Source organism: Engystomops pustulosus, chromosome 3 (genome assembly GCF_040894005.1).
Source record: "Engystomops pustulosus chromosome 3, aEngPut4.maternal, whole genome shotgun sequence".
Classification (NCBI taxonomy): Eukaryota; Metazoa; Chordata; class Amphibia; order Anura; family Leptodactylidae; genus Engystomops; species Engystomops pustulosus.
In genome coordinates this window covers 21,727,559-21,746,139 of record NC_092413.1, presented here as the reverse complement: position 1 = coordinate 21,746,139, position 18,581 = coordinate 21,727,559, and the positions used below count along the sequence as shown (strand labels likewise).

The 18,581-nt window shown below is 44.8% G+C and overlaps 1 protein-coding gene across 2 annotated transcripts in view; it reads left to right on the top strand.

Moving 5' to 3' along the window:
- Positions 1-18,581, top strand: part of THADA (THADA armadillo repeat containing) — a 354,225-nt gene that overhangs the window by 3,426 nt on the left and 332,218 nt on the right. For both annotated transcript variants that reach the window (XM_072140258.1, XM_072140259.1), the window contains exons 3-13: positions 43-137; positions 1,278-1,408; positions 1,630-1,778; positions 3,406-3,438; positions 4,401-4,449; positions 6,521-6,699; positions 7,694-7,788; positions 8,879-9,096; positions 12,602-13,293; positions 14,683-14,837; positions 18,412-18,567. In XM_072140258.1, the coding sequence (XP_071996359.1) occupies positions 43-137; positions 1,278-1,408; positions 1,630-1,778; positions 3,406-3,438; positions 4,401-4,449; positions 6,521-6,699; positions 7,694-7,788; positions 8,879-9,096; positions 12,602-13,293; positions 14,683-14,837; positions 18,412-18,567 (1,952 nt within the window). The remainder of the gene's footprint in view (positions 1-42; positions 138-1,277; positions 1,409-1,629; positions 1,779-3,405; positions 3,439-4,400; positions 4,450-6,520; positions 6,700-7,693; positions 7,789-8,878; positions 9,097-12,601; positions 13,294-14,682; positions 14,838-18,411; positions 18,568-18,581) is intronic.

Below are 18,581 nucleotides of genomic sequence, written 5' to 3'. Positions count from 1 at the left end.
TTGTGCTGTTTCCAACATGAACCGTATTTTTGCACTTTGTAGCTTTTACAGATGACACAGAAGAGAATTTGCCTTCTCTGCTCCTGCATTGCTTACAGCTTCAAGATGGAGTTCAGCAAATTCACTGCATCAAAAAAGTAAGATGCATTCTAATAATAATATAAATACATTTATACATTATATATATATATTTCGAAACTCTGTAAAATGCAGATAAATTCAGAAATCTGCCCCATAGTATATAATGCTGAAAGGTAAAAAAATCGTCTAGCAGATCTTTATTTAAGGAGAACCTATCATGAGGATTTAGCTCCCAGATTCTACGAACAGTTTGTTATCCAGCACAGTGACAGGGTGACAATGATATCCTTGTATATTATGGGACATTCCGCATTACTCAGGGTTTAACTCTGTATTCAAATAATGGGTAAGGAGTCACAGGGGTGGAGAAAGGTGATGCTAGGGTGTCTTCTTCATTGTCCATAATGACAAGTCTGAGATGCAATTGCTGTGTTAGCTTATGATGATGTAATAGTCATATAGGATATTTGTGGGGCCAGGCTAGCGTGACTCTTCTCCGCCCCCATGACTCCTTAGATCATTTGTATTCGAGATCTTTTTCTGTTTAATGCTGACCGTGACGGTGGGAATCTTCTTATATTTGTTACCCACGGCCTCCTTCCTTATACTCATTAACATAATTTAAAAGGTTGATTGTAGGAGGGGCTCTGGTGGGCGTTATAGAGCCCCTCAGTGCTGCAGCGTTACAATGAGCAAAACAAGTGTCACCTGCTCTCCTCATTTTAAGGGTGCATTCACACTGCCGTTAAGGGAGCATGATTTGCGACCAGATCACGGCCCCCATACACCATACATGGTGTGTCACCGCACTACCACCGAGTTGTTTGCCTATAGAGGAAGGAGTGTGAAGAGTGTGATGTGCTAAATAACAGCGAATTAAAAGACATCACTTAGGGGCTCTGGGAACACCCCCAAGAGACCCTCAATCTCATGAATTATAAAAGTTGATATTAGAAGGAAGGAGGCCATGGATAACAAATATAAGAAGATTACCACAGTCCCAGTGCCTGGATCTATGAGTAATGTCCCTGGTTTATCATGATGGATTTTGATGGGAGATTTTCTTTACAGTTCTCACCCCTCAGCCATGTTACTTTTAAAATAAAAATGTATGTTTCTTACTGGGTACTATAATCCACCCATTTCACTTATTACTATCTGTATATACATTTACCAACCAGTATTTTTGATTACAGACGGTGCCACTGTTACAAGGCCTGCCTGGCAATTCCCCTGATGCAGAACCTTTCCGCTGCTGCCTGGATGTGTTATCTGAGATGTACTTCAAGGTTGGCACCAAGAATCCGCTGAAAAAGGTGTTGGCAAGGTAAGATCATCCCCATCCACCATTCCTCTTTTCATCATCATCATCATCATCATCATGATAATAGTTAGGCGCTGCTGTTTTGCGTTGGCTCATTGTATCATATAACACTATGATGCTGGGAGTCCCATCCTTTCGTTATGGTCAGTTCATGTACCGTAGAATGCGCAGACTGATTTGTTTCTCTCCTCTAATACCATATGAATGTTTCTTGTGATTCTCAGCTCGTTAAACAGCATTCCGGATCTGTGTAAGAGCGTTGCAGTCTCTTCCTTTACCTCCTGCCTGAGAAAGGACATTGGAACAGAAGATGCAGGAAATTACCGTAAGGTGGTGGACAATTTGGCATCATGTATGGACAGTTTCAGCCTAGGTAAGTGTGATAGATAAAGATCTTCCATTGGTTGAAGTAAATCTACCACCAGGAGAAACGATTGTAAACCAAGCACACTGACATTGTGGTGTGTGCCCCCCTCTGGCAGGACCTACTCTTCTTTTAACATCTAATGTCCTTTTTTTGCCAAAAAAGGTTTTGAAATTATGCAAATGAGCCTGAGGGGCTCCAGGCTCCATAGTTGTCAATTGAGCCTGGGGCTCCTCAGGCTTATTTGCATAATTTTAAAGCCTTAAAAAAAAAAAATACAAGGGCATAAGAAGCTAAAAGAATAGTGGATCTTGCCAGAGGGGACACACACTTGCGTGTAAGTGTGACTGGTTTACAATCCATGATTCTGGTGGTATATTTCCTTTAATGCTATAGTGGTATTTTTATAATTTAATAGATCAGGGATTTTTGGATGTGGCAATATGAACATGTTTATGATTTTTTTGTTTCTTTTGTCTATCAGTTCTAGGGAAAGGGGTAGATTTGAACTTGTAGGTTTTTTTAAAATGTTCTTGCAGACTCCTCTGCCGTGTAACAGCACTGTTACAGCCGTTCTGATGATACAGTGTGTGAGTGCCACATTGTAATAGATAGAAAACTGTCATGGAGACTGATTGTTGCTCCTCAATGACGTCACAAGGAGCGGGATCCCACTAAGATGGCGGCACCCATGCACCGCTGGGGATTTAAATGCCGCTGACAGCATTTAACAGGTTGACACCAGCGATAAGTAGGGTTTGTCTCATTATACATACCGGGTGTTTGTTGGTGCTTTATTGCAAGAATAGCTCCACATCTGAGCATGGTTTGTGCAGAAATTGCAGCTTTTTAGAAATAAATGGAACTTAGCTGTAATACCAAGCACTACCCCGGTCATACTGTGTATCAGTCAATTGTCAATTTTCTTTTTCATACCATTGTCATATACACACCATACCATTGGTTATATCATTGTCATATGCATATACCACACCCTTGTTCAGACCATTGTCATGTACACACCATACCATTGTCTTATACACACCATACCATTGGTCTTACCATTGTCATATGCATATACCACACCCTTGGTCATACCATTGTCATGTACACACCATACCATTGGTCATACCATTGTCATGTACACACCATACCATTGTCATATGCATATACCACACCCTTGGTCAGACCATTGTCATATACACACCATACCATTGGTCATACCATTGTCATGTACACACCATACCATTGTCATATGCATATACCACACCCTTGGTCAGACCATTGTCTTATACACACCATACCATTGGTCATACCATTGTCATATGCATATACCACACCCTTGGTCAGACCATTGTCATGTACACACCATACCATTGTCATGTACACACCATACCATTGGGCATACCATTGTCTTATACACACCATACCATTGGTCTTACCATTGTCATATGCATATACCACACCCTTGGTCATACCATTGTCATGTACACACCACACCCTTGGTTATATTATTATCATACATAGATCCCATACACTCCAATGACATATTGGGTACAATAGATAGCCCGCAGATAAAGCATTCGGGTAGGATCATTACCCAGGTTGATCATCTTTCTAAGTTTTCTCCCTACAGGAGCCCGCTGTGTCCTCAGTCTTCTTCCAGAAGGTCAGTCACATTTTGATGTATTGATAATTGATAACATATATATGTTGTGTTAGTGGTGGTGATAATTGATAACTTGTACTTGTACTATTCTTCCAGAAAACCTGCCTAAAAGTCAGTCTTCCTCCCATTCATTTCAGTGGGTGAAAGACAGCTGCATGTTTTTTTGCACCACCACTTTAGGCAGCCCATCAGCAGGGGTGGCAGCGATTAGACCCCCAACAATCTAAAATAGATCCATTATTTTAATGGGGTCGTACCAACTATATAAGTTATCTCCTATCTTCCCTGTAAGGGATAACAAGCTGAGCAGTAATGGTTCAAGAGCTGGACACCAACCCATCATGATAAAGGGCCTCAATCCAGAAAATGAGGGTCCAATTCTGACAAATTGATGGAGTGACAGGTAGGGCATATGTCCTTACTCGCCATTCAGTTGTATGGCTGTGTTGAACGTTGCTGAGCACAGCGATCCAGTATCTTCAGCACTCGCATAGGCGTAGTATGGGAGTGTCAGAGATACCTGAGCGCTGAGACGCTCTCATACAATTGAATGGAGAGGCAGGACCCATGCTCGACATGACCTGCATCAATTTGCTATTGTGATCATTGGGCTCCAGCAGTCAGACCCTCACCTATCCACTTGTCATCCACATCTTTTAAATAATTGGTACAACCCCTTTAAGGATGGTTTAGCAGATTATAAATTCAGAAATAACCCTTTTAATTTTTTTCTTCTGGCTGCAGGAGACCTTGCTGTAGAATCCTTATTTTTCTTTCTCTGGAGCGCCCCCTAGAGGACACAATATCATCTAGATAATTCTATAACTTGTAACCTTGCGTTGCAGAATTCCTGAAAAATATTTTGAGATCTTTTGGTGCAGGATAAATGTGATGATCTGTGCAGTGACTGGTTTATCTTCTGATTCAAGGCCGCGCTCATATGTGAATATTTCTGTTTTCAGTCCTTCAGTTCCTGGTAAAGGTCCTATACACTTTCCAGAGTCAAAACAAGTGAGTAGAGAACATAATATTATTCAGGACGGGTTATTCCGGCCTGTTATTTTCTATGATAAAGGAGCGCTGGGTTACTCACATTTTGTTCTGTCCTATCATCGTATGTAAACTAGAACAGATTCTTCAGTTCACTTTGTCATATTATATAAAACCGTATAGACTGCCAGGCCATTGTCTCCAGTCTTAAAGGGGGTTTCCATCACCGAAATGATGGTGGCTTATCCTTGGTCATCAATATCAGATTGGTGAGGTCCAACATCCAGCACCCTAGTGATCCATTGTTTGAATAGATTTCTACAGGTTATATACTTACTATGCCCAGTGCTGTATAGTGGCTGAGCTTGGTATTGCAGCTTGTTGCTGACACTCCCATACAATTAAATGGAGCGGCAGGACACATGCTCTGCCCATTATTGAGAATGAGACCTCTACTCTCATGATTGGTAGGGGTCCTAGCAGTTGGTGCCCCTAACCTGTCAGCAGGTCCATTCCCATGTATCCCTAATCCCTTGCATGTTGAGGAAGTTAAAGAGGTTGTGCAGTGACAACAAGTTATCTCTTTCCACAGGGAGAAGGTAACTTGCTGATAGGTGGACCCTCACGGATCACAAGAACGGGGTCCATTGTATCCCAAATCATTGGATTGGCAGGTCGGACATGTGTATTGCCGCTCCATTCACTGTCTATGGCACTGACAGAGATTGCCGAATACAGCACTCGGCTTTCTCCATCAGTGCCATAGAGATGAATTCAGCAGCATTTGCAAGGGTGACCTGCTGCTCTATTTATTTGGGATACAACAGACCCCAATCTAGCGATTGGATTACATTAGTTTCTGGACAACCCCTTTAAAGAGAACCCGTCATGCAAAATAACCCCCCTAAACTAAATATATTTTCATAAACTGCCATTAGAGAGCATTGCCTCTATCCCTTCATTGTCCCTATACATGCCTGTAAACCTAAGCAATGAGGTCCTAAAGCTGTATGCAAATGACCTGTGAAATGTCCAATGAAGCATTAGCATATTCAAGCTGTCCACTCTATTCATGAGTGGGAGGCACAGCCACACCCCCAGTGGATGACTGACAGCCTGTATAATGGTGTGAGGCTGTATAATGATGTGCTTCCTGGTGCTGGCGCCCCCTGCACCCTGTATGTGTGTATAGGAGAGATACAACAGCTCCAGGATGCAGCCATGTTATGTACCATGTCTGGTACATGTGTAGCTGATGTCTGACATGTGTATGGGAGGATGCAGCATGTCAGCAGATACAGCACAGACACCAGCAATGCTTTACTATACATTACACACAGACCTGAGCAGGGGGAGGAGAGGGGAGGGGTAACAGGGGTGACATCACTGCCTCTGACCATGTGACCAGCCTCATTTACATAATAAAGAATAGATGATTTTACAATGATTAATGTATGAATTGACTAGATAAAGGCTGGGATGGGATCCTTGTGAGCTGCTCCAACAGGTAGAGGTGACATGACAAGTGACACAGACCTGATGACAGGTGTCCTTTAAGTACTAAATTGTGTTCATACATGCAACACAATGCATTATACTCAAAAGTAGCCTCTGGTGATGGCAACAGTCAGCAAAACATGTACCCATTACCCCAGTGTCTTTGCAGAGTCGAAGCTGCAGGTTCAATCACATACAAAGATCCATCATCAAACATTGCAGTAATCAATAATCATTCAATCTCATCTCTGCCTTGAAAGACTGGACACATTTTAGCTTCATGAAAGTCTCTGGTTTTGGGAGAAGGAAGTAACTGTGTGACAAAAGGGGAAGATGCTGCTGCTTCTAGTAAGTTTTTATCTTGCCATACTGCTGGGTTCAAAGTTGCACTGTATTTCAGTATATTATCCAAAATGCTGCTGCTCCTAAGGTTGAGCTAGAAAGATATAGGAGAAATGAATTATTTAGTGTGTGCAGTGTATGGGTCTCCAGCCACCAGCTCTGAGGAATAGAGTTAAGGTTTAAGCCAAATAACTTTATTGTAGTTTATTGTGTCAGGTTTTTTCACTTTTTTTTTTTTTTTTGGATAAATTAGGAAAATCCTGGGTGATGGACTCGCTCAGACCCAGCTCATGCATGACCTCCTGACAGCTGTCAAATTGTCTATGGTGCTGGTTCAGAAGTGCCCCGAATCTGTGCAGCGGGATGATCAGAGTCCCCTCCGGAAGACGATGTTTGATCTGCTCTGCTCCTTCTGTGACATCTTACTAGATGGTAAGTTTCTGTATAGAAATTTGCATGACATGAAGATTTATAAATCTGAAGAATGTCTGTCTTCTGCCATGACCTTTTTCCTTTCAAAAAAATCAACTTATATAATTATGCTAAAGAGGGTTTACCAGCGATCCTCTGTGCTGTAGCTTCACTGGATGATACACTGTATCCATCTCAATTTCTGCTCCCTCAGCATTTTCCCTCACCCTCGGCCTGATGTGATCTCGCTGCAATTTCAGCACACAGTGAGAGGGGAAAGTGCTCCTGCACAGTGTAACAGCCTGTGAAGCTACAGCACAGGAGCTCTGGTATTGCCTCCCTTCCTTAGGGCCCTTCAGACTCTTTAAAATAAGTTTAAAAGTTGATGTTAGCAGGAAAGAGGCCATGTCACGGTGCCTGGATCTATGAGTAATGTCCCTGGTTTATCATGATGGATTTTTAGGGGAAGATTTTATTTTAAATGACCAATTTTCTGTAAGTGCAGCTCAACTCGATTGTTATGGATGCACTCGACAGATTAGCATCTCCTTCTTACCATTTCATTAACCATCTCTGTGCTGCAGGTTTATTGAACTCATATTAAAGGGTTGTAACCAACTTTTCAAATTATCCCCTATTCACAGTACAGGGAATAACCAGCTGATAGGGAGGGGGTCCGACTACTAGGACCGCTACCGAACACAACAACGGGGCCCCCATCAATCCTCTTTAAGGGGTCCTTTACTCACTATTGGGTAGTTTGGCAGCACAAGCATGTCTCCTGCCTCTCCATTCAATACTATGGGTGTGTTGGATATTGCCGAGCTCAACGCTCAGGGAGCTCTGGCACTCACATAGACAGTGAATGGTAGCACCGGGTAAAGGTGAGTGATGTGTTTAGTAATTTTTAAAACTGCATTTTCTGGGACTATTTAATTGTTTTCTTTTTAATTAATTTTGGAAGACTTGCTGGGCCTGGAAATAATCTGTACTGTCCATTTCTTGTCTCCTCTAGATGATCTTTTACAAAATATTCAGAGCACCGCTGGCATGGCCGTCATTCTGTATCTTAAGGCCCTGCTTAGAGACGGCGATAACCTCACACATCTGGTAAGAATGTGTTCTCTCACGAGGCTCCATGTTTTGTCATATTGATGGCACAGTCTGTATTAATGAGGTCCAGTAGTATTGATGAGATATTCTAAGTATTTGCTATCAGATTGTTTGGCCAAAAAGACTCTCTCCAATTATCAGAGAGTTGGTGTAGCGGCAACAGGTAATGGACTTCGGAGCTTATGCCAGACACAGTGCTGCCTGTGTTGCTTGTTCAGGCTCCAGCCCATTTAAAACAATGTGGGGTCCTCATTAACCATTTCACGCCATATGGCTATTTACGTCCTAATTGCACAAAACCCGTTTTAGAAAGCACATGCACAGTATAGAAGGCATGACCGTAGCAGAATTCAAAAAGCTATATATACTGTGGCACATCACAGTTCTGGTGCTGTTCTAAAGAGGATAATCTCCCCTTTGATACTGCATCATTGTGCTTCTTGGTGCCACAGAACTGATGATAACCACTGTTAAAGTTGCTGTTAAAAATGCTACCACCAGGATGAAGGATTTTAAACCAAGCACAATTACATACTGGCGTGTCCACCTCCTGGCAGGATCCGCTTTTCTTTTAGCTTTTTATGCCCTGATTTAAGAAGCTTTTTAAAACTATGCCCCTGAGGGGCTCCGGGCTCCATAGGTGTCAATGGAGCCTGGAGCCTCTCAGGCTAATTTGCATATTGTTTAAAGCCTTTTTTTCTTTAAAAAAAAGGGCATAAGGAGTTTAAAGAAGAGGAAATCCTGCCAGAGGGGGCAAGCACACTGACATACTGGTGTGTGGTTTACAATACTTCATCCTGGTGGTAGATGTTCTTTAAGCGCACCGTTCCCAACTTTAACAGTGGATATCTCTTGTTGCATGGCACCTAGAAACAAACTAGCCTGGTGCGATATTAAAGGGGAGATTCACCACTTTAATATGACACCAGAAGCTTGTACAGGACGTTATAGGTTTACATTTACAATACCCTTTAAATATCTTATTTTTATTCTCCCTGTTTTCTTTGCATTGCTTGTAATGATATTGTGTGTTTTAAGGCCAGGCCAGAGGTGTGTACTCCATTAATGTGTCATGCTTGCTTTACAGGTGAATAACTTGATTTTGGGATGTCAGGACTCTACTGATGTTCCAGACTGGTTCACTGCCCGCTGTGATGCCCTCTGCAGGGATCTGCCGGACACTGCACTGCTCTTTTTATGCCAAGGAGCCCTAGCTATGCTAGAATGGAAAGATGGGGAACTGGGCTGTGGAGGGGAGAAACTACTTATAAACCTCCTCACAGTCCTGCTGTCTCTCAGTGCACGGTAAGGAATTGCTTAAATGTGAGATATTTATGATAGAATTGAAAGAGGGGAACGAGACAATACAAGATTGGGTATAACAAGCAGATCAGTAGAGGTCCGGTGCTTGGACCCCCCACCGATAACTATAATGTGGGTCTCACTAACTAAAAACATCCTGCCACTCTATTCAATGCTATTGGAGCCTCAGAAATCTCTGGCACTCTTATAGGCAGTGAACGGGAGTGCTAGAGATACCCAAGCGCTGTGCTCTGCAATTTCTGGAGCTCCCAAACTATTAATTGGAGTTGCAAGACAAATCTTGCCACTCCATTCAATGCTATTGGAGCCTCAGAAAACTATGCACTCTCATACATAGTGAAAGGAAGTGCTGGAGATATATGATTGCTGTGCTTTGTATTTACAGCGTTCCCATAGTATTGAGTGGAGATGCAAAGCACAATGCTCGACCTGCTATCCTTTATCCAGTGGATAGGTGTTAACAATCAAAGATATTATTAAGGGTATTCAGAGAAGTGGAAAAATCTTACCTGTCTACAGGGCAGTACCTAGGAAATAAACCCGCAAAATTACAGAGAAACTACAGATGCTATTGTTTGAAACCAGGACCCCAGTGCTGCAAGGCAGCAATAATAATCACTTGCCATGCACACAATGTATAAAAAAAAAAAAAAAAAATCTAGAACACACACAAAAAAGCCTTGTTTATCCGTTATTAGACAAACAGTAATATCACGTATGCTGTGCACAGTGTGTGTTATCCGAAGAGCACAACAAATATTTTTGCGTCCCACAGAAATAAGGTTACTAGATCCCCCATAATAAAACTGGGCACGTGCTGCTGCATTCACACAGCCGGTTGGGGGACGTATATACGGCTAAGGTATATACATCGGATATACGTCCCCCACAGACAGCAATGGGCGCACGGCGCCCTACGGGAACGGTACGGTGCCGCACAAGTGCGGCACCGTACCGCTCCGTACCCCTCCGTACCCTGTGCAAAGATAGGACATGTTTTATCTTTTCCTGGAATAAGGCGCCATGCACAGTGTCTCTCTGTGTAGAGGGGCGGGGGTGAGCAGCGCTCCTCCTCTCCCCGGCGCCATGCTACAGTAAGGCGGGCACACATCAATATGAATGTAGCCTAAGTATAAGGATTCCCTGCAAAGGAGAAGTATTACTAGAACATCTATTAACTGGATAGTCGCACCATATTTTCTATATATAGTAATCCTATAGGGTTTTACTGGGAGATTTAATTGTTCCCCTCTCCTTAGTTTGGGATGTGAGTGTATAATAAGTGTGTATTTCCCAATTTCCCACCAATCAGCAAAGAGAAAGGCTTGGAGCCCACCAACCTGTCACTGCAGCTCTCTGCACAGCGACATCAATACTATTGAAAGTGAAGGGTCTGATATTGCAGTACCAGTACAGATATAGGTGCTGTGCTGGATATACCATCCTGGTGGTGCAGAGGTTGTACCAAGTTATTACCTATCTATAATGTGATATATACACTCACCGGCCACTTTATTAGGTACACCATGCTAGTAACGGGTTGGACCCCCTTTTGCCTTCAGAACTGCCTCAATTCTTTGTGGTATAGATACAACAAGGTGCTGGAAGCTCCTCAGAGATTTTGGTCCATATTGACATGATGGCATCACACAGTTGCCGCAGATTTGTCGGCTGCACATCCATGATGCGAATCTCCCGTTCCACCACATCCCAAAGATGCTCTATTGGATTGAGATCTGGTGACTGTGGAGGCCATTTGAGTCCAGTGACCTCATTGTCATGTTCAAGAAACCAGTCTGAGATGATTCCAGCTTTATGACATGGCGCATTATCCTGCTGAAAGTAGCCATCAGATGTTGGGTACATTGTGTTCATAAAGGGATGGAAATGGTCAGCAACAATACTCAGGTAGGCTGTGGCGTTGCAACGATGCTCAATTGGTACCAAGGGGCCCAAAGAGTGCCAAGAAAATATTCCCCACACCATGACACCACCACCACCAGCCTGAACTGTTGATACAAGGCAGGATGGATCCATGCTTTCATGTTGTTGACGCCAAATTCTGACCCTACCATCCGAATGTCGCAGCAGAAATCGAGACTCATCAGACCAGGCAACGTTTTTCCAATCTTCTACTGTCCAATTTCGATGAGCTTGTGCAAATTGTAGCCTCAGTTTCCTGTTCTTAGCTGAAAGGAGTGGCACCCGGTGTGGTCTTCTGCTGCTGTAGCCCATCTGCCTCAAAGTTCGACGTACTGTGCGTTCAGAGATGCTCTTCTGCCTACCTTGGTTGTAACGGGTGGCGATTTGAGTCACTGTTGCCTTACTATCAGCTCGAACAAGGTTGCCCATTCTCCTCTGACCTCTGGCATCAACAAGGCATTTCCGCCCACAGAACTGCCGCTCACTGGATGTTTTTTCTTTTTCGGACCATTCTCTGTAAACCCTAGAGATGGTTGTGCGTGAAAATCCCAGTAGATCAGCAGTTTCTGAAATACTCAGACCAGCCCTTCTGGCACCAACAACCATGCCACGTTCAAAGACCACAAATCACCTTTCTTCCCCATACTGATGCTCGGTTTGAACTGCAGGAGATTGCCTTGACCATGTCTACATGCCTAAATGCACTGAGTTGCCGCCATGTGATTGGCTGATTAGAAATTAAGTGTTAACGAGCAGTTGGACAGGTGTACCTAATAAAGTGGCCGGTGAGTGTATACACACAACAAGCTGATTGGTGAGGGTCCGACTGCTGGATCACAAGAATCGGACCATCTGCAATCTGGAGAAAGGGGGTCGCTTTCTCACGAGAGCGGCTGGCACACATTCTGCTGCTCCTTTCAATGCTATTTGAGCTTTAGAAATTGCAGAGCACAGCGCTCCACTATCTCCTGAACTTTCATGAATTAGTGAATGGGACTTTCTGAGATATTTGAGCCACTGTGCTCAGCAATTTCCGACACTCCCATAGTATTGAATGGAGGGACAGGAGTCTTGCTCTTCCTGCCACTCCACCCATTAGTGAGAACAGGAGCCCCATTCTCCAGGTTGCCGGGGGGGTTGTGTGCTCATGTTTGTAGGGGGGGTCCAAGGAGTCGGACCCTCACTAATCCTTTAGCTATCCTTTATCCTATGGATAAGGGTTAACTTGAAAACTTAGTAGAACCCTATTAATAGATGGGCTCCTAGGGCATTGACTTGCAGTGAACATGCCTTGGGGGTCAGTTCTCATGTTGGGGTTTGGGAAAAGTATCACAGATAATTGTCTGTTTAAAAATATGCATTTTTGATTTGGATAAAAAAAGCTAGAAGTAAAGTTGCTTACGTTATGACTGTGACCCCTTCCAGCACCATCGTCCCCTTCCAAAAATAGCACTTAGGATAACCTTCATATAACCCATATATTCATATACATATGCAAGTACTTATACAGTTTCTGGCACATTGTAATTGTTTTGTTTGCCCCCATTTTGTTATTTTTTTCCAGCCTGAGAGAGTCCAGTACCGCTCTGTATCTGTCCAGGATTTTAGCTTTGTGGACGTGTTCAGCTATAGATCTTCTGAGCTCCTCATGCATAAAAGACCTGAAGGAAAATCTTAACGGCCATTCAAACTCTCTGTGCCGACTTCTAGAATATGTCTACGTACATTGGGAACATCCATTGGACGCGGTCCGACATCAAGCAAAGCTCGTCTTCAAAAACATTCTTAAGATCCATCAGGTGGCTACGGACGGACAGTCCGGAGACCAGGACCCGTTCCTTTCAGAGCTCACACATAAGTTGCTGAATTTGGAGTGGCACTCGAAAGGGAAATATGCGTCACTGGCTTGTCTGGTGGAATGTGTGGGAACGGAGACGCTATTGTCCGTCGATGAAAGGATCCCCTCACAGATCCTGGATGTCATGTCGGATCAGTCCTTCGCTCCGTATGCTAGTAACCTCTTGGAAGCCATGTTTATAAACCACAAGAAACAACTCCAGGTCACTAGAGAGAGCTGCTGGGCTGAGCGCTGGCAGGACGTCTGGGTCACCCCCCTCATCTTGCGTCTTTGTGAGGAACATGTCGCTCATACTACATACATCATCGATTATTATTTACCGAAGTTGCTCAAGTGCAATCCTGATAGTCTGAATTACATGATTGAAAATCTCAAGAACTCGGCCTCCTTGAATATTGGTAAGTTGGAAGATGTTAGGTTGTATGAGACTGGTCTGCCCACATTGCTATCCCATATCTTGGGTGGAAATGGGTTGTGGGTTTGTATGAGGCCTCTGGCGCATGTGAATGAACCTGCTGGAGTCGAGGACCGTACACCTCCCTACCATGTTCCTGTTATGGATAACGGCAAATTCCCAATAAATCAATGTGTACTGCCCTCGCCATCACTACCCCCATGCGCTGGAAGCCCTATGGCACATTCCTATCTGGTAGTCAATGGTGAGCTAAAGTTTGGATGTAAGGTGCCCTTTTCTTCACCAGTTGGCCGGGTTCTCAAGCAGACTCATCATCCATTCCAAAACTTTTCTGGGTGCTTTTTTTTTTTTTTTGGATATGAGGCGGATGCAAGTTGAAGTAAGGTGTATTGCCCTTGGCTTCACATGTAACATTGCGCATGTGCCAGAATTCTCATGCAGACTCATAACTTGTTCCACAACAACTTTCCCTTTAGGCTTCATGCACGCAAAGATATATTTGCGGCCAAATCCTATCCATACCGCACCGTTTTTATACCGTTTATATATAACAGTTCCCTACACCCCATAGAAGTCTCAACACAAAAGTGCTCTGTTTGTTCCCTGCATGCGTCCTGTATATACTGAGGGGTACCCTAGACCTGGAGCTGTGGGAGGATCGTTGTTTTTGCATACAAGCTCATATGGGTGAAAACGGTGCATGAGGCTTTTATGGTGGCAATAGGCAGTGGGGAGCTAAATTTTGAATGCGGGGCAAATGCACGATGAAGTATGTACTGCGAAGTTCTCATGGAGACCCATGGTACCTTCCATCCAGTTTTCTCTAAGTTTTGGTCACATAAAAAAAAATAAAATAAATTCTACTTCCCCCGTAGCCCTATAACACCCATGGCATACCATTCATTTACCCTGGATGAGCCATCAGTAGAAATTCCTAGTCCAACCTCTTTCACTCTGATGCAATAGTTTTAGACATCATGGGGCACATTTACTAAGGGCTGCGCTGGCTTCCATGCGACACAATTTGGGGGGGGGGGCGTCGGACAGTCGACTGATACGGACTGAGCGCAGGATTTAACTTTCAAATTGTGTTGCACGCCCTATGCACCACAAAAAAAGATGAGAACTCTGTCGGACCTGAGCAGGGAAGCAACAGATTCATGATTTCTGGCACACGATCTTAGTGAATCACCGCACCCGGCATTATACACGGAAATAACACTATTAATGAAGTTTCTGACTGTCTAAGTAAATGTTTTCCCGCTTTACAGTCACTTCAGGTACAGTCCTGGATTTTGGGATTTCCAAAATCCTTAATATTCTTGTAATGATTGATCACTTACGATGACTCTTTTCTGTTGTGTTTCCCTAGGCTCCGGTGATAACCGTGGGGCGCTCGGTGCCCTTATGGCTTGTTTAAGAACTGCCCGCACTCATGGGCACCTCGGATTTACTGAAAAGTACACATGGAGTGGAAGAGTCTCCACAGATTTAATACAACAAGGCCTTGTGCACAGACATGATCAGGTGGGGTTCTTTTATAGATATTCGTAAATATTGATAAAATATTCCAATATTCCACCGCACGGACATCCTGTTAAGGGGCCATCAATGTCGTCCAGACATACTAACAATGTGTCATCAGTGTCGCCCAAACTAAGGGCCCATCGGTGTCGTCCATGCATCCTACTAAGGGCCCATCGGTGTCGTACATGTCCTACTAAGTGTCCTACTAAGGACTAAGTAGGTCTAAGGACTAAGTGTCCTACTAAGTGTCCTACTACGTGTCCTACTAAGGGCCCATCAGTGTCGTCCATGCATCCTACTAAGGGCCCATCGGTGTCGTCCATGCATCCTACTAAGGGTCCATCGGTGTCGTCCAGGCATCCCTACTAAGGACCCATTGATGTCGCCACCAGTATCCCTACTGAGGGCCCATCGGTGTGGCCACCGGCATCCCTACTGAGGGCCCATCGGTGTGGCCACCGGCATCCCTACTAAGGGCCCATAAGTGTCGCCACCTGCATCTTTACTCAGGGCCCATCGGTGTCGCCACCGGCATCCCTACTCAGGGCCCATCGGTGTCGCCACCGGCATCCCTACTCAGGGCCCATCGGTGTCGCCACCGGCATCCCTACTCAGGGCCCATCGGTGTCGCCACCGGCATCCCTACTCAGGGCCCATCGGTGTCGCCACCGGCATCCCTACTCAGGGCCCATCGGTGTCGCCACCGGCATCCCTACTCAGGGCCCATCGGTGTCGCCACCGGCATCCCTACTCAGGGCCCATCGGTGTCGCCACCGGCATCCCTACTCAGGGCCCATCGGTGTCGCCACCGGCATCCCTACTCAGGGCCCATCGGTGTCGCCACCGGCATCCCTACTCAGGGCCCATCGGTGTCGCCACCGGCATCCCTACTCAGGGCCCATCGGTGTCGCCACCGGCATCCCTACTCAGGGCCCATCGGTGTCGCCACCGGCATCCCTACTCAGGGCCCATCGGTGTCGCCACCGGCATCCCTACTCAGGGCCCATCGGTGTCGCCACCGGCATCCCTACTCAGGGCCCATCGGTGTCGCCACCGGCATCCCTACTCAGGGCCCATCGGTGTCGCCACCGGCATCCCTACTCAGGGCCCATCGGTGTCGCCACCGGCATCCCTACTCAGGGCCCATCGGTGTCGCCACCGGCATCCCTACTCAGGGCCCATCGGTGTCGCCACCGGCATCCCTACTCAGGGCCCATCGGTGTCGCCACCGGCATCCCTACTCAGGGCCCATCGGTGTCCGGCCCGGCATACCTACCGAGGGCCCATCGGTGTCCGGCCCGGCATACCTACTAAGGGCACATGAATCCAAATCTTGGACCCAATGAGGCACGGACTCCACGCCACCTCGGAAGGTGTCAAAATTGCCCTATGATCAGCGCTACCTTGCTCTTAAATAGCTGCCAATCTTTTTATTTTCAATTTATCATTAACCCTTTACATTCCATCCTCATCATCTTCAGCCGGTATCTCCTGCATTCAATCCTCGAATGGAAAATGCAGGATCGGAGTGAATCCATATCTTCTAGTCTTTGCTGGTTATTCTTCAGTATATTTATAGCCATAGTGTGTGTCATGGAAATTGCTCGCAGCTCCGTTAGCGGTGCTGAGGGCGGCAGATAATAGACGGCTATTATGGTGCAGCCTCCAGATTACACGTTATCAGGCCCGGCCCTACAGATTACACAGCTCTATTATAAAGGGATGGAAAATAGATAATAAATCAAAACCAGTTGAGTTTCCAGGGCTTATGATGTTAGAATGCGTGTTTTGGTGAATATATAGGCCAAACCTATGTGTATACCAAGTAAAAGCAACATAATGTCCACATCTATCGCGGATGATCTATGTGGAGTGTGACCTCTCATGCTCCCTGTGTCCCTGTAAAGTTACAATTTTCTTACATTTTTTTTTTTTTTTAAAGATTCTTTTATGGAAGATATGAATTCAGAAATTTAAAGGGACACGGTCACCAGGTTTTACCCTACCAAACCACCAGTTCCCTCAGGTAGGGGATGAAATGTCTTTTCCAGAATTCACTCTTTTATGTGAAATCTCAACCCAAATCGCAAAATTGTCTCATGAGATGAGTCAAGTTTAGTGGCTGCGGAGGTAGTGTCTCTTCAGAAGCCCCTATCATCTGTTCTGTAGCACCTAGAAACGTGCTTTTTGTGTGGTATTAAAGATAAGAAGCTAGGTTATGGTTCTATGAACTGGAGAACATACTGGCGGGTAAAAAAAAATCTTTAGCAACTAGATCTTTATCTGCAACTTGCATTTCCAACTCTCTTTAGTTGTCTCTATCTCTGGTTCGGTAGCTCACACAGGCACAATCCTGATGTGATCTAAAAGATGAGATCTGTACCGTTAATATTACACAAAAAGCAGGTTTCTGGGTGCTATAGAACCGGTGAAGCGATGAGATATCACATAGAGGAGGTAATTCTACAAAGGACATTTCATACCCTACCTAAGGGGATTAATAGTTTAGTGGGGCAATACTTGGTGAGGGTGAGGGTCCGACTGTGGGAATGGCAGATATTGTACTACTCTTGGCTGTCTGTGGAGCGCCCATTCTCTGTGTATGAGAGTGCCGGAGATTGCTATGCTCAGCAATTTCTGACAATCCCATACATGACATTCACATACTATTGAATGGAGCATTGCCTGCCTGCCTGGGTAAAGGGACCCCAATTCTCCTGTTCCCGTGATCAGAGGGGACCCTGTATTTCCAACCTCACCGATTAGCTTGTAGTTCTTTATTCTGTGTGTAGGGAATAACTCGAAAAGTTTGTGCAAACTTTTACACAATTTTTGAAAGAAAAAAAATATATCATAAAATGGCCACACTTTACATATATTATATGTATGTCTGCTAAATTTCACAATTTTAATGAGGGAAGCGGAATATATAATGTGTATGGAGTGCTTCTGACACTACCCTGATATTTGAAGCCGTGTGTGTGTGGGGGGGGGGGGGACGCTGTGAAAATGAGCTTAAAGGAAATCTACTGTCATAATCCATCATGATAAACCAGGGACACTTACTTCTAGAGCCAAGCACCAAGGCTGTGGTAATCTTCTGATATGTGTTATCCCAGGCTTCCTTCCTTTTAAAATTAATTTTTAAAATTATACTACTGAAACAGAAGGGCTTTGGGAGGGGCGTTACCAGAGCCCCTCCATGCTGAAGCTTCACAGGCTGTTACACTGTCTCACCCTCTCCTCTGCCCCACCAGATTTTCTCCCTCTGTTCTATGTAATCCCATGGCAGCAGAGGAGGTTTTGGCACACAAGGGGAGAGGAAAGTGCTCATTGCCGTGTAAATGCATGTGAAGCTACAGCATGGAGGGGCTCTGGTAAAGCCCCCCCAGAAACCTTCTACTTCATTAGCATAATTTAACAAGTTGATTTTAGAAGGAAGGAGGCCATGGATAACAGATATAAGAAGATTACCACAGTCACGGTGCCTGGAACTATGAGTAATGTCCCTGGTTTATCAGGATGTAATTTCATGGTAGATTCTTTTTAAAGTGAATTTATTATTTTTCCGTAGATCCGTATCGACGCCCTGGGCCTCCTCTGTGAGAGTCACTGGAGCACTGAAGTGGTTTCACCCGAGGAAATGGATTTAGTAAAGTTTTTTCTCAAGTACAACCTGAACTGTCAGTCTCCCTCCATCAGACAGCAGCTCTGCTACCTGCTCAAGAAGGTGAATGCCCCGTC